General features: G+C 44.8%; 1 protein-coding gene across 2 annotated transcripts; it reads right to left on the bottom strand.

Annotated features, from left to right (window-relative positions):
* Positions 1–1,887: 1,887 nt before the first annotated feature.
* Positions 1,888–20,252, bottom strand: CHEK1 (checkpoint kinase 1). Of its 2 annotated transcripts, XM_074936950.1 has the most exons (13): positions 20,239–20,252; positions 20,039–20,118; positions 17,236–17,459; positions 14,291–14,355; positions 14,129–14,198; positions 12,985–13,173; positions 11,538–11,642; positions 10,292–10,387; positions 9,124–9,232; positions 5,314–5,491; positions 4,966–5,097; positions 4,640–4,741; positions 1,888–3,095 (listed from the first exon to the last, which is right to left on the bottom strand). In XM_074936950.1, exons 2-13 carry the CDS (start codon positions 20,101–20,103, stop codon positions 3,000–3,002), a joined length of 1,431 nt encoding a protein of 476 aa, XP_074793051.1. In that variant the 5' UTR covers positions 20,104–20,118; positions 20,239–20,252; the 3' UTR covers positions 1,888–2,999. The 2 variants fall into 2 exon arrangements, with proteins under 2 accessions (XP_074793051.1, XP_074793052.1); XM_074936951.1 differs by lacking the exons at positions 20,039–20,118; positions 20,239–20,252 and adding an exon at positions 18,892–18,908.
* Positions 20,253–25,598: the final 5,346 nt, after the last annotated feature.

Here is a 25,598-nt window from a genome sequence, read left to right on the forward strand (position 1 = left end):
GTTAAACACTCCACCTTTGCCACTGAGTTGAACTGAGCAGGCACTTGTGAGAATCTTGGAAGGAGCCTCATTCCTGGGTGCATTGTCCTGATGTGTTTTTCCTCCCTACACAGCAGGCATCCAGTTTTCTTCACAGGCAGATTGTGCTATGCAAGGCGACAGATGCAACATCATGGAGCCAACGAAGTCTGGCCACCACCAAATTTCCTGCTGCAACACTGATTTCTGCAACAATTAGAACTACCAACAGCACCAATGTGGATCTCCACCTCGTGGAATTGCGGGGCCTGCATCCTCCATGCTATAGGGATCCCAAGCCCTTCTCTCATCCCCCATCTCAGGCTTCAAGATGCCTCCACAATCCAAGACCACCACCTAGGACCTCGCTGCCTTTATGGTGCTAATTTGACATTTCCAAAACGATCCTAACTCTGAAAACTCTTGCCACACATGGCACTAACAGGCTTGCTGCCAGACTCAGCCACAATCGAGGTCCTCACAGCTGGGAGCTCATATACCTCTGCCTTACTCAGCAGAGATCCCAGTTAGCTGCATTCACACCCACACCCCTGCCTCGCTGATTATCCCATTTCACCATTCCTTCAGGCAAAAGATAGTAATGTGGGCTAGTGGAGAGAGCACAGGCTAGGAACTCTGGAGTTCCAGTTCCAGCTCAACTAGCTGTATTCTAGGGCAGGTCCCTTCACCTTTGCATGTCTTACGCCTTCTTTATGCTAGGAGATTTGCACTAGTTTGCCCAAATCAATTTAAAATCTATTTAAAACTAATGCAACTTTTAACATCCATATATTTAAACCAGTGAAACTGTCACTTAAATCACTTTAACTTGCATCAGTAATTACTGAGGAAAGCTAAAAAGATGCAAGTTAAACTGGTTTAAGTGCATCTACATTAGGGGCTTGCACCAGCTTACCTACACCAATTTAGGTCTTGAATCGATTTAGCTGATAAGGAATCAACTTCAGTTGGTTGGTAAAAGCACTCAAAACTGAAATAAGAGCGCCTATGCAAGGGAGACTGACATTCAAGCAATCTTCACATATCCAGAGCCAGCAGCTGGTGCAACATTTCAGTGGTCTCTGAAATATTGCTGGTGTACTGAGCATGTATCCGTTCGCCTATGATATTGTGCTGCTGAACTGAGAACTTTGCTTCGTTTGGATTTCTCTACTTTGTTTCCTGGTCTATAAACCTCATTATTACTAAATTGAAATCTCAGCAGTTCTGATTTGTATCAGGGGTTCCCCTTGCATAAGCCAGGCAGCCTTCTGATCTCTCCTAAGCATTTTCATGCCAAAAAATCCTACAACACTCTTGGCCAGATATAGTCTATTAATTTAAACCACAGTCCCAGTTTGACCTCTGTTTTGGGAAGCTACATCAGATGGCCCGGGGGCCTGTATCAGGAATATGTAAACCTTTTCTTTCAAGTTTATGGCTAAAGCTAGGAAAGAAGAGGTCACAATACAAAACGTGTTGCTAAACCACTGCTTGAAAACTGGCAGTGTCATACCTGACTTCAGTCATTATAGGAGTGAGCTTTGAACTGCTCCTATACTGCCAGGCCTGCTGGAGAAGCAAGTCTGACTGATTGAAGGACTCAGAGGCATAGCAGGAAGCTGAATGCTGAGCCAAAACTGGAACCCCCTCCCTGCCCAATGTGGAAGCCATGAAAAGACTCCCTACCTTCCTACTGAAATAGAACAGAAAGGGGGCACTCCTAGATGCTGGGAGGTGATGTTGTGGGAATGAGACACCGGCTTGTCTGGATCCTTTGCTTTGTTAATAAGTTGAGATCCCTAGAAGGGGCAAACTTTTCTGAAATGAAATTCTGTTCGGAACACCCTGGGGCAGCCATTTGCTTTCTTTCAAATTGAGATTATACTTTATTTTGTAAAATTTACAAAAGTTTACACAGATCGTGTTTATCTTCCCATCATTGTACATTTGACTGTGACTGGTCAGAAGCAAGTCATCCTTGTTAATACAAATAAACTATGTACCATTAAAAGAAATAACTGTCCAACTAAGTCTGAATTTTAGGTACCAAGAAAGGGGTAAGAGAAAGGGGCATTTCTTATTTCCATGGGGCCCTGCTACCCTCCAGCAAATTCCCAATATAAGCTGTTGTATATAACAGGTTTGACTTTACCTTCCAATGTAGGGAAAACTGCAAAACACTGAACAAGGGGAAAAGATAGTTAAAAACAAGATAAATGGTACATAAAATGTTAATACAGTATCTATTCTGCTGCAGACCTCTTCGCCTGCAATGTGTAAAACTACAGGTGAACACACTAGAACTAGTGCTTTGGACCCAACCCCTTTACTTAATAAAAGGAAAGGCCAAAAAGATATAATAAATTTAACAAAATTACATGACTAAGACCCACATTGTCTCTAAGCCTCTGCACCCATGTCATCAAATTTTAAATGAAAGGGTAACAGACAAGTTATAGTTCAAACAGATTTAAAATCAGAAGATACAGCAATGCAGTAAGGGGGCTGAAACAATTTTTTATTAGGTATAGGCTCTTCCCCCCCCACCAACCCTAAGTCTGCATCAGTCAGTGGCTGCAACAACCTTGGGGTAGGGGGCATATGCTCCGTAAATCAGTGGAACAGTCAGGTTGGCTCCCACAGAAGCACAAAGCATCCCAATGACAGGGTTTTCTGACTGAGCAGAAGAAAAAAAAACCTCATGCCAGTAGCTAGCAATAGGAAGGCATGCCACCAGCTAACTTACTACAGTCAGGAACACTTTCATGATCACTATCCCAAATTCATCTGGACATGTATTTACTAAGTCTGTCCTCTGAGGAAATGTCCTGGTGTCAAGACAGATCCCTAAACAAATGGGTTTCCATCGCAAGTGACTCTCAGATACTGGCACCCACAAGTATTTGTTGATGCGGAATAAAAAAAATTAGATCAGTGTAGCAGCATCCAATTCACTCCACCTCCCAACGGCAGCTGGATCATGTGGCAGGAAGCCATACTTTCTGGGTGCTGACAATATCATTCAGTTTCCCCTTAATCTTCAGGAAGTGCCTCTTGAACTCCAACCCATCACCCTAGGTAATAAAAACAAAACTATTTTGGGGACTGCATGCATGTGCAAATAGACAGACAAGAAAGGAATGGGAACGCTGTAACGCCTGCCTATCTGAGGGACACTGGGACCTATTCTAGAGATTTTATTTTTTCCTTTACAAGTTTTGTGTTCATTGTTTATAATTAGTTCTCAAGAAACGCTGCCACCTCCTCTATCGTTATACGCATGGTATTACTTTTATAACCTTTTACAAAAGTGTCTCTTCCATTTGCCCCTTTGAGACAGTAGTTGTGGATTTTCTCCACTTAGGGTGCAGCAGAAATTCCCCTGAACCCACGTTTAAGTCTTAAAAATATTTTAAATTTTATTTATCTTTCAAGAAGGGAAATATATGACATGGCAAGAAGAGTCCCCACCTCTACTATTATGCTCTTAACAGCTTGGCCCGATCATGACCTAATCCATTTCAGAGACTTATTTTTCATGCACACATTTATTATAGACTCTCCCTCCAAATACATTGACAAGTGTTTTCTATAGAAACAAAACTATCAGGGATCTTTAACACAGCAAGCAAATCAACCTATTACTGTTAATTGTCACTGGCAGAGGCAGAAGCTGGAGTTCTCTGTCTCACCTGCAGCAGACTATTCTGCACCATCTGCCTAGATATGAAGAGCACCTTTAATATTAGGTTAGGCCCCTGTTTCACAGAATCACAGATGTGTAGAACTGGAACTACCTCAAGAGGTCATCTAGTCCAGTCCCCTGCACTCAAGACAGAATGCTTAACCTTTTCCCAGAAAGCTATTATGATCCATCACATTCAGATCTCTCTTAGCTTGATACTGTGGGCCAAATTTATGGCAACCCCTGCATACTACGCTAGGGACAAGACACAGGGAATCCCATGCACACCAACAGCCATAATACAGTTGCAGTGTTGGCAGACAGTCGAGCTAGTGGCTGCCGAACTCCAAGAGAGGCTGTCTGAGTGTGGGCATGCTTTCTTCCCCACTACAGTAGGTATCGGCAGAGCTGAATGGGGAGATAGAATAAGGCTAACTACACCTTTAAGGGCTTGATCCTGCTTCCACTGGAGTTCATAACTCTATTTCCCCACTGATTTCCACGAAAGCAGGATCAGGCTAGCCCAGCGTGCTCCCCCAGTGCCTAGAAGTCATTATGCTTTAGATAATTACAATTTCTTCTCCCATAGTATTTGGGCACTCCAGGAGCTTGCTCTCTCACTAGCTCTCCACACTTATTAACTGGAAGGAGGGATTTCCAGACAGTGAGAGTTAATAGCTTTTGCACTGCATGGGGCATTCAGTACCACAGCCCTTGTTTCAGGCACCAGCGAAAAAGTAATGTTTCCAGCTCCCATTTTGTAGGTTCTCTCTTCAGTTAGACACAATATGCCCATGCAAAAACCCCTTCTCCCCAGGCTTGTCATCTTATCCCACTTGCACATGTAGCTTTATCATATGGAAGCTGGTCCAGTTTGCTTCTAACACCCACCCCTCTCTCTAATGCTAAAGTCTGCTGGCTTATTTTGCATACCTTAGACAGGCGGAAATCCACCAAAATCTTGTCCTCCATTTCTACCAGGTTCACCTTGAAAATCAGTTTATTATTCCTTCTGTCAGTAGTTGATATGGTGACCTTGAAGGCAAATGGGAGAACATTTTTATGAGAAGGGCAGATTTCACATGCTCCTAGCACTATATTCACAGTATAGTAGAAACTACACTAAGGGAGTCTGACTAGAGATCTCATTTACAGGTCTTGTGTTGGTTCAGAAAATGCTACATCTGACTAAAAGATATTTTTATAGATTTGCCAAATGGAATCAGAAGCATTAATTTGTTTAATTCCATGGACTGTACCTGGTTTGTGCAGCTTTTCTTCCAGACATAGCCCATCTTCTCACAAACCTCCTTCAAACTATTATAGGAGCGGTCAGCATCCAGCTTTGTAAAGAAACGGGTCATCCTCTTCACCAAGCGTTGCCATGGGTTCTGCAGATTAGAGATGTGGATTCCACAGATAACCAACTACTTTTCGGGGCTGAACGTTTGGATACCGCCTCCCCCCCACCCAATTTACTTGGCTTTAAAATTAGAATAATGTATCTGAATTGGTGCAAACTGCATCTTTACAGTTTAGCAGCCAAAGAACAAATTGCCAAGCTGCTGTGAACAAAGATGAATGAATATAGCATTTCCAAATATTACCTGTGATGAGCCAGGGGTGCCAAGTAACTGACTGTTAACTAGCATGTGCTCAGGGCATGCTGGCTGGGAGAAGCTGATCCCTTGCACTAGTTTGTTGATATTGGTTGGACTGCTGTCCCACAAGGAAATGCCAGTGCGAGGTTCTGGCTGAGAAGTGGAGTAGCTCACTTTTTCCTCACTGAAACATGAAAACACAATTAGTTATGTTAATAATAAAGTGCATCATAGTAATGTTACATTTCTCTGCTGACTTTTACAGACTACACCAGGGGTTCCCAAACTTTTTGCCTGAGTGACCACAATTTTGAGACTGTTTTCTGTGACCCCAGACAACCATATAGCAACCAAGGAATCCAAAGAATTTACACATTAAGTATCCCATTTAGTGCTCTCGTGTGATACATGAGCTTGCATGTTGTGACAGCTCCTCAAAGTCTGGTGGCATGGTAGAAATTGCACATCTAATCTCTGACATGACACCAACAGTAGCTCAATATTGCAGAGACTTGATGGACACAAGTGTGCTGAATACAACTTCGCACTAATATGTGCTTGTGAATGGCACCATCAACTTCAAGGCAAGTGTTGAGAGTGCGGGATATTCATTCTGGACAATGAACCACAACTCTGGCAGGTTTCAGAGTAGCAGCCGTGTTAGTCTGTATTCGCAAAAAGAAAAGAAGTACTTGTGGCACCTTAGAGACTAACAAATTTATCTGAGCATAAGCAAAGTTGAGCAAGAAGGTTCCTTGCAAGAATCGACTGCAGGAAATTTTATGACCTGTTTGATTTCAGTTGCTGGCAAATCCATGGCATCAGGCTTGCACTGAAAGGGGTTTTGCACCCAATCATACTTTGTCATGTCCAAGTCAGGGAAAAAGGATGGAAACTATTCCTCCAGCCAACTAAGATGCTCAGCCATCACCTGCACTGGAGGCTGAATAGCTGGCCAGCCAGGAATTTGCAAAGCTTCAGAAAGGATTCATAGTTCGTCTTTTATAGATTATTCTTCCAGAAAACAATTTTCTTCATGAATGAATCCTGTGATTCAATCACTCAGCTGAAGGACGTGGGTGTTCTTTCCTTGCAGATCTGTAATCAGTTCATTCAGATTCCCAAATATGTCTGTGACATAGGCAAGAAGGCACATCTTCCTTTAGCCACAAAGGAAAAAAACAATTCACTTTTCGCAGACCATTACATAGGCGTGCAAATCATGCAACTCATCTCAGTTAACAGAATTGTTCTAGTACTTTTCTTCTCAAGTGCCAACGAGCGTCAGTGTGGACCAACACATCATGATCAGATTTCTTTGCAGTTTTGCAAATAGATGTGCACAGAGAGGCTGGGTCTTGATGTAGATCACAATAGATGAGACCTGCTGCAAAATGTCACCTAGCTCTGGACACAGACCTTTAGATGCCAGCTGCTCTCTGTGAATCATGCAGTGAGTCCACACAGGAGACTGAGCAACTTCCTTTACATTGGTACACAGACCTGCTTTGTGGCCTGTCAGACAACGCTCCATCTGTGCAAAAACTCACCATTGTGATATCACAGTACATTTTGTCTTGCATGTAGCCACGTAGCACATTGAACATTCATTGTGCTGTGTCGTGTCCAAGAGAAAGAACAGAATGTCTTCGAGAACCACAGCCTCCCATGTGTATTTCACAAAAGCCAAGACACGTGCATCACAACCTTCAGTGCTCTCATCAACTTGCAGAGCAAAAGCAGCTGTGTTTTTCAGACGCTCCACTAACACGTTTTCCTTATCTGCTGCTAATGCTTCAATCCTTTGCTTCACTATGTTGTTGGAGAGTGAGATGGCTTTGAGTTTGCCTCAGGCCATGTCTACACTTACAAGCTTACAGCAGCACAGTTGTACTACAGCTGTGTTGCTGTAAGATCGCTCCCGTAGCCACGTTATGCCGACAGGAGGGAACTCTACTGTCGACATAATAAAACTCGATCTATGAGTGGCAGTAGCTATGTTGGTGGGAGAGTGTCTCCTGCCCACACAGCGTTGTGCACACGAGCGCTTACGCCGGCAAAACTTATGTCGTTTAGGGTTGTGTTTTTTTCACACCCCTCAACACCAAAATTTTGCCGACATAAGTGCTAGTGAAGACATGGCCTCAGTTTCCCCACACATTATATTCACCATATTGACTGCAGCTGGCAAAATCAAAGTCTCTCCAATTGTGAGGTTTCTTGGCCTGTGCAGTGCGGTCACTAACTTCAAATGATGACTTTTGAGCTTGGTCAGATATGGACTTGACTCCCCTGAATAGCAATGATTGATGTGAAAGTTCTTTTTTCCAGCACTGGAAAAATGACCTTGGTTTTCCCTGTGTTCTTTGCAAAACGTTTCCAAGCGTTGTTTAGGTTTATTAGGGATCATGCTTCCACTTAATAACACTGTGTGACATAGCAGACATTTAGCCTTTCTTCGTTCTTGACCAAAACACTGGTGAAGCCATAATCAAAGCAAACCTCATCATATTTGCAAGTACATTTCTTGAACTCTTGTTTTTCGTTCATTACTGCATCACTTGACTCACTGCTGGAGGTTGAAGCAGATGCTCTGTAAAAATGAGTCCACTGTGTCTTTTATCACAAATCAGAAAGAGGAAGTCACTGTTAAGCAAATGAGCCCAGGATGGAAGAAAGCCCTGTGTGGTGATAATAGGGCAGCACAGAGACAGGGACTTACAATGAATCTTTACTGAGTGTCAACAGGGTACTCAAAAATGATATGGGCCCTTAAGGTGCTTATAAGCCACTGCAAATTCTCATCTCAGAAGAGGCTAGCACAGGATCCTACTAGCTCATGCAGAGAGGATGTTTTGTTGATAAGGCTGCTGCCCACAGATAAGGATCTTCTAGATTCAAGTCCCTCAGCTGGATGCTTGCACAGCTGGATGGTGCAAATGGCCAAACTGCCATCCGCATGGCCAATGTGTCTGGGCCTGCTCCACAAATGCCGTTTTGATCTACAAAATGGTGGCCTCCACACAACATGACCTCGTACACACCATACTGGCACCGTCTGGATACATCTGTGGTCAGACGGCATAATCTCACAGGCTCTATCTGGCCTGTGGGACCCACGACCCCATCTGCTGATAGCCCACAGTTCGGGAACTGCTGGACTACATACACATATATATTTAAAACAACAGTAATTTGCATTATAGAACTTATATTAAAAGACCCACTTTACAAGGTTTAGTCACCTCCACAGTCTTAATGGGTGTGGACAGATCTGAATATGGAGTATGTTTGCGCTAATTCATGGAACATTCATCGGGTGGAAACTATTAAGGATCCCCCTCCCCATGATGTTTTAATATACTCTAGGAATTTGGGGGAAGTTCTATGTGCTGTGGTATACGGGAGATTAGACAAAAGCCCTTCTGGCGTTTGAATCTATGAATACAGAGTATGGGGAGAAGAGCTGTCAGATTACAACCCTGTTTTCACATAAGAGGGAAATTTGGATAAAATACAACAGGAAGGGTGTAATTCTGAAGCCAGCTTAACTAAGCTATAGGTTTTCAAGTAAAGGCTTTCAGGTAAAGAAGTGTGTGGGGTTAGAAAGTGAGGCTATAATCATCTTTTAAGGTATGGCGGGGAAGGGAACGCTGAATCACATGTAGCAGAGAAGAATGTAATTATGCATATCCCATCTGAATAGCACTGTGGTGTAAAAACAGGCATCTAGAAACAAAAGGTGATATCAGGCTGGAGTCCATTGTGTATTAGACACTGAAAACAACAAAAAACACAAGCATATAGCATTCTGACCTGTGTGCACTTTTCATCGGTGAAAAGTCCATATCAGACCGAATGTGCTTAGAAAAGCCACCTGGTGAGTCTGAAAGGCCCCCTGAGGAGACACGAGCCCGCTTTACACCTAAAAGAAGAAGATATATCACACAATCAGGGGTCAGAAAAGTCATCCTAAGGGTCACCAGGGGTTTAAAGCATTTGGAATTAGGCTGAGCTCCCCCATTAAAAATACATAGCTTTTGCATAGGTTGGTCTTTGAATTGTCACACAGATCACTGTCTTTGTTTATTTTTTCCATTTGTGTTCCAGTATCTGCAATGTTTGAAACTATGATGGCAAACATCACTGAACAGCAATCTCAATAGCTGAATAACTAGCATAGCCACAAGGGTAAAAATCCTTAATACATTATCATTTTCAAAAACATCAGTTAAGGGGCAGAAAAATCCTGCCCCTATAAGAATACCGTGAGAAAAAATGAGAAATTATAACTATTTTTTTCATCCAAAACAGTAACATCTCACTAGAAAATACAGGAACTATAATGCCTTAAGCCTATGCTGGTTGTGCTGATCCTTCTTTCTTTATGGTTATGTCCACAGAGAAAAAAATGCTTTGCAAATTCCCAACATCTCATCCTGAAGACAACTGTTCCCCCACTCTTCATTAAGAGCAGACCCCTTCCATGGGGTGCTGATAGCACTCAGCACCGTCTCCTATGATATTGTGTGACAACCAGTTATAAGAGCATCATGAGACAGAGCTAACACGCCCCACATATGTAAGTCTCCCAGGCCAGATGATGACATTTTAGCACTAATATGAGAAGACCCAAGGTTAATGAGGTAACAAAAATATCACACTTGATATCAAACATACATATGAAAGTCTTAAAACCAATACTCTGCAGTGTACATTTTTGATACTTCACTCACAGAGCAGGGAAGTTGGGAAGGAGACATATATCCAGAGGATGAATTAAGGTAGTCTGCACACTTCAACTGTGAATTTCCAGGATTTAAGTTGTTTGAGTTTCTTGTAAGTTTAACCTTAACTCTGAATTTCTTGCCTTTAGAGTAGTTTCTGCTAACTATAGCGTTCCAAGGATTTTACCCCAACATATGCTCTCAACCTTTACTTAAGCTATTTGTCTATGTTGTACAAAGCACTTAACGGCATTTACCTTTTTTCATAGGTTTGTTGTACCATCTGTCCTTTTTAATGTCTGCAATGGTAACCCTTGCCGTGGGGCTCTCAGTTAGTATTTTGTGGAGCAAAGCTAGAGAGAAACATTACATTCATAGGAAGAAACAACAATGAATTAACTGCCATATATCCTGATTCCTAGATCTCTATATATCATGTTTTCCACAGGTCATTATATTTCAAAATGATACTTCAATTCCATCCCCAAATCCTAGAGTTTATCAATCCTAACCAGATCAAATCAACATTTTGATCACTCATAAATTAACACCAAGTTAAGGTAAACTCATAGCTGGGAGGCCTAAAATAAGACCCAAGTTTTGTATAGATTTGTGACTGTGTACCAAAGTCCACCGTGTTCCACATGGGCTGCAGCCAGTGTACAGAGCCTTTGAAATAAGAAGCTTGCTATAGCTGATCTCAGATCCACCTTCGTGAAGGCTTTCTAGAAGATTTCTATAGGCCTGTTTACTTACAAGAATCATCTTGGACAAGAACAGCGTAGGAGAGTACACCAAACAAATCTAGTACCCTGGGTTTTAGGTCACTCAGCAAAGAAAGAAATATTAGCAACACTTCAGCCCTCAGACTTTCCAGGGTCAGGAAGAAATGTAGTGACCAAAGAGCCCGGGGTGGGGTTAAATTTAATCGGCTCAGACCTACCAAGTGTCCTTAAGCTCATTACTCAAAAATAATAAAACATAGCCCAGTTGTACACATCTTCATCAACAGGACTTCTGCCCGTTCCCTTGGGAAATAATTTCCCGTCTAACAGATCTCAGGCCCCAATTCTTTACTAGCTTGTGAAGTCATTACAGCTGTGCAAAGTAGGTGTGAAATAGTACCAGATCAGAATGACAGATCTTTGCATGTGCTTTGCACAGCTAAGTGACTGCACAAGCAATGAGGAGGCAGGCCCCATATCTTTAGAAGTCTGTCTGAATAGTCTCTTCCTGTTGCCATCGCTGCTATGTCAACCAGATGTCTCCCACCAGTCTTGCTGAACACCCACCCTCCTCCCACCCCCATTTTCAGGTAGCTCCCTAAAGGTGTTTTACAAGTGACAGATCATGTGACATCGTGAGTCCATGGTAGAATCCAGCCTTTAGACAGAATGATTTTTGAACACAGACATGCATAACTCCAGCACTTTATTCCCCTAGACACATCACTGTCCTACTCATATACATAAAAGTCAGCCAGCCATTCCACTGACAACTTACCCAATGGTGCAGAATCAATCTTCTTCCAAGGTGGAAGGTATGTTTTCTTTTCCTTCCAGTCACAGTATTCCTGACAACTGTCGCTAGGCTGGTCCCATGGCAATTCTGCAAGTAAAAAAGCCAGGTACCAAATCATTTTTATGCCTCTGAACACAAGTTTAAGGATTAAAAATTTAGGATGGCTGGGGAAAGAATGAAAGACATGTAAAGAGCACTGCCATGAAACTAAATGGATTTCAATGTGTGGAAAAGGGGAAAAAAATGGTCCATCCTGATTGTGGTTACAAGTTATAGAAGTGCCAGGTTACATCTAAAAGTCATTGCATTGCTCCAAACTAGTTACATATGTAATGACATCATCTGTTCAGAAAATATCCTGACCTCATAAACTGGTGAGTCAGTGGCTCTACAGTGAACAGAGAACCTCTGAGCAACACCAAACCTTGGTAAATTCTTCTCTAACAGCAAGGTTAGTGAGGAGGCACACTTGGCTAACAGCACTAATCCTGTACAACGTGCATTAGCAAAGCATGGCAAGGTTCTGGCTAACGCCTTCAGAAGGATCACTACAACACTGACTGTCTTCTTGCAGTGGTGAGAGGAGCTCCCTGCTCAACATCATGACTGGATATTTCTACATCCCTTGTCAAAAAAGCGGTTTAATAAACTGTATTTGCTTTGAACTATATATAATGATCAGTGGGTCAGGGAAGCATCCAGTGTGGAGAGAGCACCCCGGTATTGGGGCACCCTAGCCCCTGCCCTAAGTGACCACGACAAGGTTGGGAGTCAAGCCCCCCAGAAATCCTGGACCCAGCCTTATCGGGGTTACAAGGACTCTGCCACACAGGAAAATGGAAGGAGAGCCCTTGAGGTCAGGCAGGCCTCTGGGTAAAGGAAGCGGGAATGAGGACTCAGATCCTTTTGCTAGCCCATTTCACCAGGGTAATTTATAAGCCAGAAAAGTTCTCCACAATAGAGGGACCATTCCCTCCCTTACATATACCAGCGGTTCTCAATCTGCAGCCTGCTTGCAGCCCAATCAGCACACAACTGCAGCCCATGTGACATCCTCAGGGCCATACAGGTACTATATATATTGTGTGGATGCAGCTCATATAATACATATATGATAAAAGAGAGCTACATATGCAGCCCACAATGGTAAATACTAAATGCCATATACTAGAGCTGCCACAGAACAAGACGGTCCATGGCAGATGACCCCTGTGAGAATCTATAAAAAAAGCTGACCACAATATGAAAGTTTGAGAAAATATTTAAAATAAACCATTTACTTTCCCCACCAAGACCACCTCCATGATTTGGGATCAACTCTTTAGATCTAGGTAGGTTATGAGCATTTGTACTGCAATTCTAAATCACTGTGAAGCTGCAGTAAATATGCATGTTATAAAATAGTGAGAAGAAATTGACCAACTCCTACCTCCTGCCAACATAGCAGTAAGTACTATCCCACATGACCAAACGTCAACTGGCTCTGCATGGAATTCTTTTCTCTTTAACAGTTCTGGGGCAACATATGGGAGAGTGCCACACATCTTGTTTAACAGTCGCTCACGACCATTGTGTTTAAATACAGTCGCTAAACCAAAGTCAGAGATTTTGAGATTATCTAAGCAAACAAAAGAAAAAAGTCATTAAGTATATTGTGTAACAAGATATTTTCATCTTCTCGGCTAGAAGACTATTATATTACATTAAAGCTAGATAAAACCAGAGATAAGCACATTTACACTCAAAGGTCCCCTTTACATTGCCAGTGCAGCATAAAGGGGCCTTAATAAAAGTGAAAATCAGGCCCCTATGACTTTTCTCTTGTTTCTGATCATAGGCATTTATACAATTGATCTGAAGTTTGAACCTGACTTTGATTCAAGGAGCACATGAGTTTGATTCAAAGAGAGATTCAGGGTACAGAAAAACCTCTAAGACAGTTTGTGATGAGATATTCTCTCCTTAAAGAGCAGTCATGTTAGAAACCATTTAAAAAATACGTTTTTATTACTAACACTGCCTTTGATTATTAAACTGAAAGTTTTAAAAATCTAGATTACTTTTCACCATATCCCGATTATTTAGTGTTTTGGTTTTCCTCTCAGCTTTAACAAAAACACATCAATCCATTTCACTAGTCTGTTTCAGATTCTCATGCACTAGTACCATGCTGTAATATTTTGGTTCTGAACACCATTTTACAAAAGTTCAAATAAAAAGTTTGTTCAGCAGTCATGGAAACATTTGTATTGGTCTTTAAATTTTGTAAGAACAAGCTTTAACAAAACTTAAGTTTTATTCAAGTGTGTTCCTTTAAAGGCCACTGTGCAGAGACTCAGAATAACTTGCTCTAGAATACACTGATTAGTCTATTTACACAGGATAAGGGAATGAATACAAGCCCTGACAGCACAAATCTGCTTACTGCATTTCGTTATTCTTAATGTAGCAGGACGCCACAGAAGCTCTAGGAGTATTTTCAGACTCACTGAGTGATAGTGTTTCTTTTCTCCCCTATATTCTCAATGACCAAGAATTTAAGAGAATATGAAGTCAAAGGTTTTTATACTTACCTCTTTCATCTAGCAGTAGATTCTCAGGCTTAATATCCCTGTGAGTTATTCCTATACTGTGAAGATATACCTAAACAAATAAATAAAAGGCTTTAATACCGTTCTGTTTAATTTAACTGGAAAAAAGGAGCTTGAAATAAATGCATAAAGTACAACACGTACCACGCCAGCCATAAGCTGATGGAAAAACTTCTGTGCATCTGGTTCAGGCATTCCTATATCAGGCTCTGTAAAAAGTAATTCAGAATCTACATACCAAAATACTTTTCTTCCATCATAAACAAACTATGGAACGGAGACTCTACACTATGTTTTTGTAACTATTTTACAAAGTTTCCTGGATACTCTGCACAACACTTATTTTTCACCTGCCTTGAAACAGTAACTACAGGCAATGCAAAAGTGTCATGAAAGGTTATTGAGTTACACTGCAGAGTCTGCATCTATTTAATCTAAACTGAGATGCTACTTTTTTTGTATCTTCCCAAAGCACCATGGGGGAAAATGCTAAAGGTTCTCTTTAAATCTTATACCACCAAAACACTAGGGCCCAGATCCTGCAAGCTGCTCTACACCAACAGACCCCTTGTGCCCATATGTAGTCCCACTGTAGTCTATTTTCCACTTTCTAGGGGCAAATTTGTTGCCTCAAAACTCCAGTCTAGAGCCCTGGGTGGGACTAGCGTAAAGCCCTGCAGCGGGACCACGATCCCGCAGGTCCCACAAGACCCGCTGTCATAATAGCAAGAGTGGTTGGGAGCGAGATTAAGAATAGTTCCAACAGGGCTCTACTCCAGTCCTCTTCAGTAATGCCAACAGCTTCTCCACTTAAAAAGCTAATAAAATGAGGCTAGTTTAATATTAAGATGCACACTGAAAAAAGAACCAGGAGTTTATGATGTTAGAAGAAAGGCTTCTCTACATAAAAACTGAAAATTCCTGTATATTATTGCAGATCGTTACTACTGCACAATATGTACTGTTAAAACTTGTATCAGAACGTTCCTTGCACAGCTCTACTTCAGAAGCAGTTTCACATTCCAATGGTAGAAAAAAAACAGATTAAAGAAAAATGGCAGATATATCTTATGTACCAAACTGCTTTTGTGGTTGGAAATACTGATTGAAACTTCCAAGAGACAGATATCTACTTATGGCCCAAACATTTTGTTTTAAAAAAGCTTCAAAAGGATTTTTGTTGCACAGATTAATCTATTTGATCTGTGCAATCTGAGTCTCCAATACTCCAGCTTTCCTTCTCTACTTGATAAACATTCTCTAAATCACACTTAAAACAGCACATAATCTCTGAAGTTAAATGATTCTGAAATATAATATCTTCCCAATTACATTAAATCCAGAAGACATTGGTTAAAAGATTTATTATCCTTTGCAATAAAAACTGTGTCACATGACTTGTAGGCAAGCGATTTTTACAAAATCAAATGCAAAGAAAAAATTTTAAGGATTTTGTGCCTTTCACTGCTCTGTTATGATGTATAAAGATTACATCAAAATACTCTCTTTTAAAAAGTGTTATCTATATTAGAAATATCCTGGTCTGACTATCCTCATTTTTCTGGAGGACTTTGGCAAGATGAAAGAGCCTGAACACCAGACCAGGGCTTGTAAAGTTTGCCCAACACATGCTAGCCCAAGGTCTAAGCCTACCAGCCACAGTGAACAATAGCTGTGCTGCCACTTCCCCTGCCATTTTAAGGAATAAAACTGTTGTGTACTATGATATTTAATAGCTTTTAAAAATAAAGTAACTCCCTAGATCTTTTGCATTTATTATACCTTCTTGAATTCCTGACTTCATTCCATTTTCTCTCTTTTCCTATAAGACATCTGTTCTTACATTGTCCTCAGGGTAAGTTTCATCTAAGTGCCACAGAATCAAGTCTTCTAGCCACAGCCGTATAAGAAAGCTGGAGGATCCCAGTGTGCAAGGGCACACAAGTGAGAAACCAGTCCCCATTGGCACACTTCCACTTCCCCAACTTCCTTGCTGACATGAGGAGTGGCTGCCAACACTTCTCATGTTTATGATGCTTTTGTGTTCTCCTTAGCAATACCAATATTTGTTACCTACATACTGCTCAGAGTTTTCCCAACCAGCAGCAGAGTGAAACTGACCTTTCTTTTCAGCTTCACAGCTGCACCCTAGGGTATGAATAGCAGCAGTTAAAAATGACAAAACTAGTCAGTTTTTACTCTGCTTCAGCTTGATAAACCTGCAAACAGCAGCAGAGGCAGAAGTGCTCTGGCTACAGACTTTGAAAAATACCACTGCCTCAGTCCCCAAGGCTCATGTTCAGAAAATGAGTTTTGTAGCCATGAGAGGTAGATTTTTATATTTTTTTTTTTTTAAATGAAAGCTTAGAGTCCGCAGAAATTGAAAGCATTGGCCTGGGAAAACTTCCTTCCTTGGATTTCTCAAGCTCCTCACAGCAAGTTATTTTGTTTAAATTAAATTATCCTTACTTGTGAAAAACGATGGCTGTCAATAGTCTTGTAACAGAAGTTCTACCAGGATTATGCTATCAATAGTGAGCATAAAGACAGTCATGAGCAGAAACTCCTGCAGATTTCAATGGTTACCTTCTCAGGGTGCATGCATCTCCCATTAGCACTAAATAGAACTGTACACTGGAAGGGGAATATATTACATATTGATTTTCAATCTGGTAACCACTGGAATGCAAGTCTGTACGCATTAAATTTTCCAGCCCATTTATCGTGTTTGCTCTCAAACCAGTCTTTCCCCCTAACTTTTATTTAACCTATAGCATTAAATATGTAGAATTCCTGAATTGTTAGGACCATGCAAAGTGAAGCAAAGTGGTATAGTGAGCTAAGTAAAGGTTTGAAACGTGGGAACTCTACTTCTAGCCATAGCTTAATCACTGACTCACAATGTGTAGAAGGACAGCCACCCGCAAAGCCAGCCTCTCCTAGACACTTTCCCTCTAAGATCAGTGGCACTGGAAGAGTAGAGTAAGGAATCCCTCCAGTCTTATAAGACAACTATGGTGTTCTAATGAGTCTGTGCAACCACCACTGGAGTTGCCCTCAGACCCTCCCCTGCCCCAAGAATTCTGTACCTATTCGGTCAAAGAGCTCTCCCCCGCTGCAGTACTCGAGGAAGAGGTACTGAATACTGCCTTCTCTACGATGTCCATAGAACTTCACAATGTTCTCATGATTTAACATCTTATTAATGCAGATCTCTTTTTTTATGTTCTCTGGACAGTCCACAGCACGTTTCATGTCAACTATTTTTACTGCAACAGCTTCTTCTGTGCGTCTGTTCACAGCAAGCTGAACTCTGAAGAGAAGGAGGGGAAAAGCAAGGTAACAAGGGATGAAGCAGGTAGTGCACTATGAACCTTGGAATGCACAGCTAGTTTGCATGTTTAACACTATGATCCATATACTCAATGGAAGTTAGGCACCCAATTCCCACTTAAACCAATGGGAGTTAGGCACCTAACATCTTTAAGGACCAGGGCTTGAGACACTATGGTGATGGGTGCTAGAGAGAAATCCCCAATATAGATATGTAGTGGTCTAGCCTGAAGCTTAGGATGCCCCATCCTTTATTTACATAAGAGTTTCACCCTACTCCCTGTTAAAGCATAGGGAGCATGAGCAGCTCTATCGATCAGGTGTTAGTGTGAGGTCTACCCCCAGTCTGAATTTACATACCCCCATCTCGATATGTGTTGTTTAAAAATAGCCTGACAGATGAAAAGTGCCCAAAACCAGGCTCAACAGACCCACATGTCCATGTTCCAAAACAATTAATTACATGCCTGGACACATAGAAGGCTTACAGCTGTTCAAGTTGTAAAAATTCTGATAAGCATTTGAAATTTGTGGTCTCCATAAATTATATGGAGGAAATTCCAGCTCTGGTGTAAATGGATGCAGCTATACGGAGTTCAATAGAGTTGCATTTGCTTACATCTATGAGTTTCACCAAAGTGTCATGCCTGAGCTTTAAAAATATCCACATAAAGCTAGTTTTGAAATTGTCAATGATCACAAAAGTCATAATATTTAAATTAATTCTGACATTTGTTTAAGAAGTTGCAGCATATCCCTAATTATGACTTATATAAAAGGAAGAGAAAACAAGATTAGTAGTGACATAAATTAACTCAGGTTGCATCATAAACGTATTGTATGCCACAGTACATGGTGGATACAACATACAGTACATACATAGAATATAATGGTAATATCAGAATATAATACAGTGTGTCACAAGATGTCTTGGGAGTTAAGTTGAAGGAGAATGTATCCTTACCATCAGAACATGTCCTAACAGAGTAACACCACCACCAAACTGCTACAATATTAAACAGTCAAAGCACTTCACAACCAAAAAAAGGGCAGATTAAGTGACTTGCCCAGAGCTAGAAAGGGGCTCCCAGTCCTTTGGTTAAACCACCTCTCTGTACAGGGAAGCACAAGTTGACATGATGTGATGGACCTGACGTGAAAGACAACTGTGGGTTACCACTGTTGACAGCAAAATAGTTTGGAAAGTCAGTTCTACCTCCAAGACTCCTAACAGGGACAGGACCCTGGACATTACTCGGAAAAGTCCTGAAGACTGGTTGTAATTTCTGGCAGATGCTACCTATAAAGGTCTGCACAACCCTTGCAGCTCAGTCATTTTTTCCCTTCTGACAGTTATATGTTAAATTTGGACATCAAGTTAACGTCAGATAAAAATGTCAACTCTCACTTACGCTGAAACCTGGCACCGCTGTGCCAGCAACACCGGCTTCAGCAAGCATCTGCCTTCCGCAGCCTTGCAGGCCCTTATTGATCAAAAGTGGCCCAGGGGCTAACACAGGGGTGGAGGGGGCAACTATACCCCCCCCCCTCAGATGTACATATCGGAGTGACAAGGGGGGGGCAAGGCGATGTGGGTGATGGGGTGAGACGATGGGGCTGTGGCAATGAGGTGGGGGCGACGAGGGCCAGGCGATGGGGGCCAGGTGATGGGGTTGACGGGGTCAGGCGAGGGGGGCGAAGGTGATGGGGGTCAGGCGAGGGGGGCCGGGCGAGGGGGGCCATGGGGTCAGGCGAGGGGGGCTGAGCGAGGGGGTCGGGCAATAGGGGCCAGGGTGATGGGGGTCAGGCGAGGGGGGCGAGGTGATGGGGGTCAGGCGAGGGGGGCCAGGTGATGGAGGCGGGGCAATGAGGGCAATGGGGGTGAGGTGAGGGGGGTCAGGCAATGAGGGCAATGGGGTGAGGCGATGGGGGCCAGGTGATGGGGGCGGGGCAATAGGGGCAATGGGGTGAGGTGAGGGGGGGGGTCAGGCAATGGGGGCAATGGGGTGAGGCGAGGGGGGTGATGGGGGCGAGGCGATGGGGGCAGGGCAATAGGGGCAATGGGGTGAGGTGAGGGGGGGTCAGGCAATGGGGGCAATGGAGTGACAGGGGCGGGGCAATGAGGGCAATGGGGTGAGGCGATGGGGGTGATGGGGTCATGTGATGGGGGCGAGGCAATGGGGGCCAGGTGATGGAGACGGGGCAATAGGGTGAGGTGAGGGGGGTCAGGCAATGGGGTGAGGTGAGGGGGGTCAGGCAATGGGGGCGATGGGGTGAGGCGATGGGGGTGATGGGGGCAATGGGGGCGGGGTGATGGAGGCGGGGCAATAGGGTGAGGTGAGGGGGGTCAGGCAATGGGGGCGATGGGGCGACGCGATGTCTTTCATTGGACCAACTGCTGCCGGGGCGCGCCCCGCTCTGGGGCAGCTTTTCCGGCCAGGCAGGCTGCCGAGCGGCGGCGGTGCAGGGCCGGCCACGCCCCCGCGGGGCCCTTCGGCCTCCGCCCGCCGGGGGCGAGCCCAGGCTCGCGGCAGGGCGCCCGAGCCCCGCCGTACTCACTCTCCGTAGGCGCCCTCGCCCAGGGTCTGCACCAGGTCCCAGTCCTCCACGAAGGGCACGGCCATGGCGGTCCGCGGGCCCTGCAGCCGGGAGAGAGCGGGGTCAGCGGCCGGGCTGGGCGCGGGGGAGCCGGCCAGGCCCAGGGCTCGGCAGCGGGCCGGGCGGGGGGGACGCGACGCGACCCGGCCCGAGCCGCTCACCTGCTGCCGGCCCCGCGCCTCAGCCGCCGCGACTTTCCCGCCCAGCGCCGCGCCCCGCCCCCCGCGCGCGGCATGGGCCGGGCGCCGGGCAGGGGCGGGGCCCAGGAGCCGCTCGCCCCGCCCCGCCACCGGGATCGGCCCCGCCCCTGCCCGTCACCGCCGGGGTCTCCCCGTCGGCCTGCGAGTGACCCCGGGCCGAGGGCGGAGGTGGGGGCCAGGACTCCTGGGTTCTTTCCCCGCCAGGGGAGCGAGGCCTGGGGGTGGGGGCCAGGACTCCTGGGTTCTTTCCGAGCCAGGGGAGTGTGGCCTGGGGGTGGGGGCCAGGACTCCTGGGTTCTTTCCGAGCCAGGGGAGCGAGGCCTGGGGGTGGGGGCCAGGACTCCTGGGTTCTTTCCCCCCCAGGGGAGCGAGGCCTGGGGGTGGGGGGCAGGACTCCTGGGTTCTTTCCGAGCCAGGGGAGTGTGGCCTGGGGGTGAGGGATGGGGTGGGGGGCAGGACTCCTGGCTTCTTTCCCAGCCAGGGGAGCGACGCCTGGGGGTGGGGGCAGGACTCCTGGCTTCTTTCCTCACTCTGCCTCTAACTCACCTCTCTGCCCCCATCCCCAGGTCCCTGTTTACAAAGTGATGCTGACGCCCATGGCCAGGGGCTGAACTCAGCCGTGTCTGTGAAGCGCCTTGGAGGAGGAGGCTGGAGCTCGGAGCTGCTGGCAGAGAGGCACTGGATCCTGGCAGAGGCTGGGACAGAAAGTGCTTAGGTGGGAAGCAGGAGATGCCTCTGGTGAGCGAGATGGAAGCAGCTTCCTTCAGCCTGTCCGGCCATTGGGAGGCAAAGCACAGAAGCTCTAACCCAGCACATGCTTCAGTGGACACAAGTTAATTTGTGGAAGGGAAAAATGTACCAGGTACTTGCCTGGATACCACTCTAGGGAGAAGCCAGCTCTCCTGAGGGTAAATCTGGTGACCTCCAAACAGAAGCATCCTGTCAACCGAACTGTTGCCATTCTGCTAAATAAATATGCAGAGACCAGGCAGGAGTGCTCACTCCCATGCCTGGCACAGGGCGCAGCATTGCACAGGCTTCCTGTCTGATGGTGCACTCAAGGGGAGGGGAGGGGCAGGATGGGGGAGCAATGGGACCAAAGGATCCCCTTGCTCATGGAACTTCCTGTTCTTTCTTTCATCAAGGTTCCCTGTTAAGGGAACACAGGGCACAGTAATCCTCTGAGAAGGCGTTCTGCAGCTGCCCTAGGACAGCAGTTCTCAATCAGGTGTTCAGGGTCCCCTGGGGGGCCACGAGCAGGTTTCAGGGGGTTCATCAAGCCAAGCCAGTGTTAGACTCACTGGGGCCTAGGGCAGAAAGCTAAAGCCCTGAGCCCTGCCACCCAGGGCTGAAGCCAAAGCCTGAGCAACTTCGCTTTGTGTAACCCCCTGTGACATTGGGGCAATCGCAGGGGTAACTGCCCTGCTTGCTACCCCCTAACGCCAGCCCTGGGCTTTATATGCAGAAAAGGAGCAGCTGTGGCACAAGTGGAGCATGGTGTTTTTGTAGTATGTTGGGGGGGCGGGGGCGTTCAGAAAGGAAAAGGTTGAGAACCCCTGCTGTAGGAGATTCCACCTACCCACCCACCCATGCACACAAACTATCAGTTCATACTTCAATAAAACTACGGTCTCACCGTCTGACTCTGATCATGCAGGAGGCAAGGCCTTTCCCATTGAGACTCCTCACTAGCTGCTTAGTCCTTGGGACACTCCCGCCTTGTACTACCTCATAGATGGACCTTGTGGGAAACCATAAACTTCACTGGTGGAATGTATGCTACCCTAACCTGCTTCACTTCTCTCGGCTATGCCCTCCTCAGACCACCTCCCTCGGTCCCTGGAACCCTAGTGTCCAACTCCATCTACTGGCTTTGAGGTAACTCCCAGCCCAGGGTGTGCACAAGCCTGTTCCATCTGTCAGATGGCAACAGGCATGCTCCCTCCTCCCCAACCCAGTCCTGATTCCCTCTCTGCCATACTCTACCCACCTTCCTTTAAGGCAGCTGCATCATGGGGGTAGCAGGTCCCCCATCTCCTTGCTGGACTCTGGATAAGACAGATGGGTTTTGGGCATCACTGTCACACATATCCAAGAAGACAGGTCAGAAGTGAGTAAAGGTAAGAAATCAGGGAAAAAACAGGCTGGAAGAGAGTGAACTTGAAAGTCTAGTTACATTGGCTAAGATACTGTGTATAGTAATGAGCTCTGAAAACTTCCTATTGTCCTCCCATGGCACCCCATGCTAACAGATAGCTAACTCTGCTATACACAAGGAGCCATGTACCCATGTCCTAGACAGCAGTTGAGGCCCCACACTAATACCACTACAGAAAAGAGTACAGGAACTAGAAAGAAACATCAAGGATAGGCGGGCAGGTAAGATCTCTGAAAGCCAGAGGTCTTGCTGTGGAGAAAAAAGTCCTTGATGCACAGAGGCAGGGAAACGTTAAATGCAAAAGGCAAAGAGAAAGTGCCGTGTCTCTAGCAGAACGTCACAAACACCGTGGCCTGGTCTACACTAAAAAGTTAGGTCAACCCTGCTATGTCATTCAGGGGGTATGAAAAATCCACACACCTGAGCGAAGTAAAGCTGACCTAAACCCCAATGTAGACAGAGTTTAGGCAATAGAATTCTTCCATCACTCTCGAGGAGTGGATCACCTACCCCAAACAGGCGAACTCCTGCTGTTGGCGTACATATAGGCTACACTGAAGCACTACAGTGGTGCAGATTGCAGCTGTGCCCATGTAGCATTTCAAGTGTAGACAAGCCCATGCTTCATCATGCAACAACCTGACCCCTTACTGAGGCATGGCTGGGGAGGGAGGGAGGGAGGAAGAGAGTTTAAGCAGCATTAACAAAGGAAAGTCTTATTGCTGTTCTTTGTTTAGTGATAACTTTCTAAGCCAAGGGACAGGGCTGAAGGAATCTCTGCAACAGGAGTGGCTGGAAATAACATTTCTATTTGAATGGAAGCTGTGATTTTCACTGAAAGAAGTGAAATAATTTTGAGAAAGCTCCTTACATTGCCCAATCCCAGGCTTCAGCCCCACCACCTCATTTATTTTGGATTTATAGTGGTGTCAATTAGAAACCGCCCGGCTGTGTTTACTCCCTTGCCTCCTGTCCCGTTTATTTCGTTACATTAATTTGGCAGATACAGGATCTCCCCAGTTATTGAGAGGTTCATTCTACTGCCCAGTTTTATCTTGGGCCTGTGGTGAAAGAATTTTCCTTGAGTCACATTTGTCTTCATTAGCCTCTCTATTACAACTTTTCCTCTTAAAGGCATTGGACAGATAAAATGCAAATCAACCTTACATTCTTTCAGCATGTCTTTTTAAAGAGTATTCCAAAATTAGTGCCTTATGTACATTGTTTTATCTGTTGTCCCCTTATAGATATACTAGAGGCCCTAAACACAACGGATTGGTGTTATGGGATGGGTTGGGATCATTACTGGAGAAGGTTTGGGGTTTTTTTCAGTTAATATATATTAAGATTAGAAACCCATTTTAGCAACCAGTGGGTAAAGGAGCGCGAATTGCATCCTGCACGTAGAACATTGAAGAGATCAGGAATTTCCTGATCACACCATTACCTGCTGTGCCTTCAACAACATGCAGGTGCCATCTTTCCCTACTAGTTACACAACACCTGCCCAGCTTATCAGTGAAAATTAGGCTAAAGATCCAGCTCAGTATCCATAGTGGGCGGTTAGTTTTTCATTATTTTTGTTTTGCAAAATAGGTTTCATTGATGAATCTTGTGTCACAACCATCGTAGATCTGCTGATTTAAGAGTATCTCAGCTACCTAAAAAGCAGATGTGACTTTACCACAGATTCCCCTAACATCAACAAGACTTCCACAGAGCATTACTCATGTTTAGAAAAAATTAGATAAATTTCAATACAGTAAAAAATTATTAGATGTTTCACCATTCACTACAAATAAAGCCACTTCCCACCAGGATAAAAATATCCCATGGTATTTCCTGGTTTTTAGCTGCGGTCAGGTTTAGGTATTAACTCGATTTTCTCAGTTAGCCTGAGGATCCAAGGTGGCGATCAGTTGTTGTACACCCATTTGGCTGCTGTATGCTCTAAAGCAGTTTTTTTCAACCTTCTTGATACCAGGGACCAGCTTGCTGCCTTCCTAAACTATGTCAGGGAGATCTCAGGGACCACCACTGGCCCACAGACTGGTCATTGAGAAATGCTCTAGATTGGTGCAGTAACATTAGTTCAGTCTCATTTCCAGAGACTCCAAGGCTAGAAGGGACCACTGTGATCATCTAGCCTGACCTCCTGTAGAACAGGTCATAGAAATCACCCAAAATAATTGCTCAAGATCTTTCAGAAAACCATCCAATTTTGATTTAAAAATGGTCAACGATGGAGAATCCACCACCACCCTTAGTAAATTGTTCTAATGGTTAATTACTCTCACCATTAAAAATTTACACCTTATTTCTAGTCTGAATTGGTCTAGCTTCAACTTTCAGCCATTGGATCATATTATATCTTTCTCTGCTAAACTGAAGAGCCCATTCTTAAATGTGTTCCCCATCTAGAAACGTAATAGACCAGGGGTAGCCAACTGTGGCACGCAAGCCACATGCAGCTCTTTTACCGTTAAAAGTGCAGTTTGCAAGCCGCCCACATGCCCCCATTCTCCACCTACTGGGGGAGGGGGGAAGAAAGGAGAGAGCTCAGGACCTCTGCCTTGCAGTGCGGTGGTGGAGGGGCTTCTGTCCAGCAGGGAGGGGGATCTTGGCGCTTCAACAAGAGTGGAGCTGAAGCCCTGAACCCTGGCTCCCGGCAGGTATGCCCTGGCTGTCAAACTTCTGAAGAGTGTTGTACGCAGCTCGGAAGGCCAGCAAGTTTGGCCACCCCTATTAAACTGTATTCAAGTCACCTCTTAACTTTGCCTCTCTTTTTAGCTTAACAAAGAGAAAGAGCTGAGTTACCAGAATCCATGCTTTCTAATCCTGTAGTCATTCTTATGGCTCTTCTCTGAACCGTCTCCAATTTATCAACAGCCTTCCTAAACTATGGACAACAGAACTGGTCACCAGCTGTGGACACCAGCAGCAGTCCCACCAGTGCCAAATATAGAGATAAAATACCCTCCCTACTTGAGATTCCTGTTTATGGATCCCAGGATCATATTAGCACTTTTGGCCACAGCATCACAGTAGGAGCTTAGCCACCATGACCCCCAAATCTTTTTCAAAGTCACTGCTTCCTACCATAGAGTCCCCCATGCTATAAGCATGTCCTATATCCTTTATTCCTAGCTGCACACCATTTAGG

This window comes from Natator depressus, chromosome 22, assembly GCF_965152275.1.
Source record: "Natator depressus isolate rNatDep1 chromosome 22, rNatDep2.hap1, whole genome shotgun sequence".
NCBI lineage: Eukaryota > Metazoa > Chordata > Testudines > Cheloniidae > Natator > Natator depressus.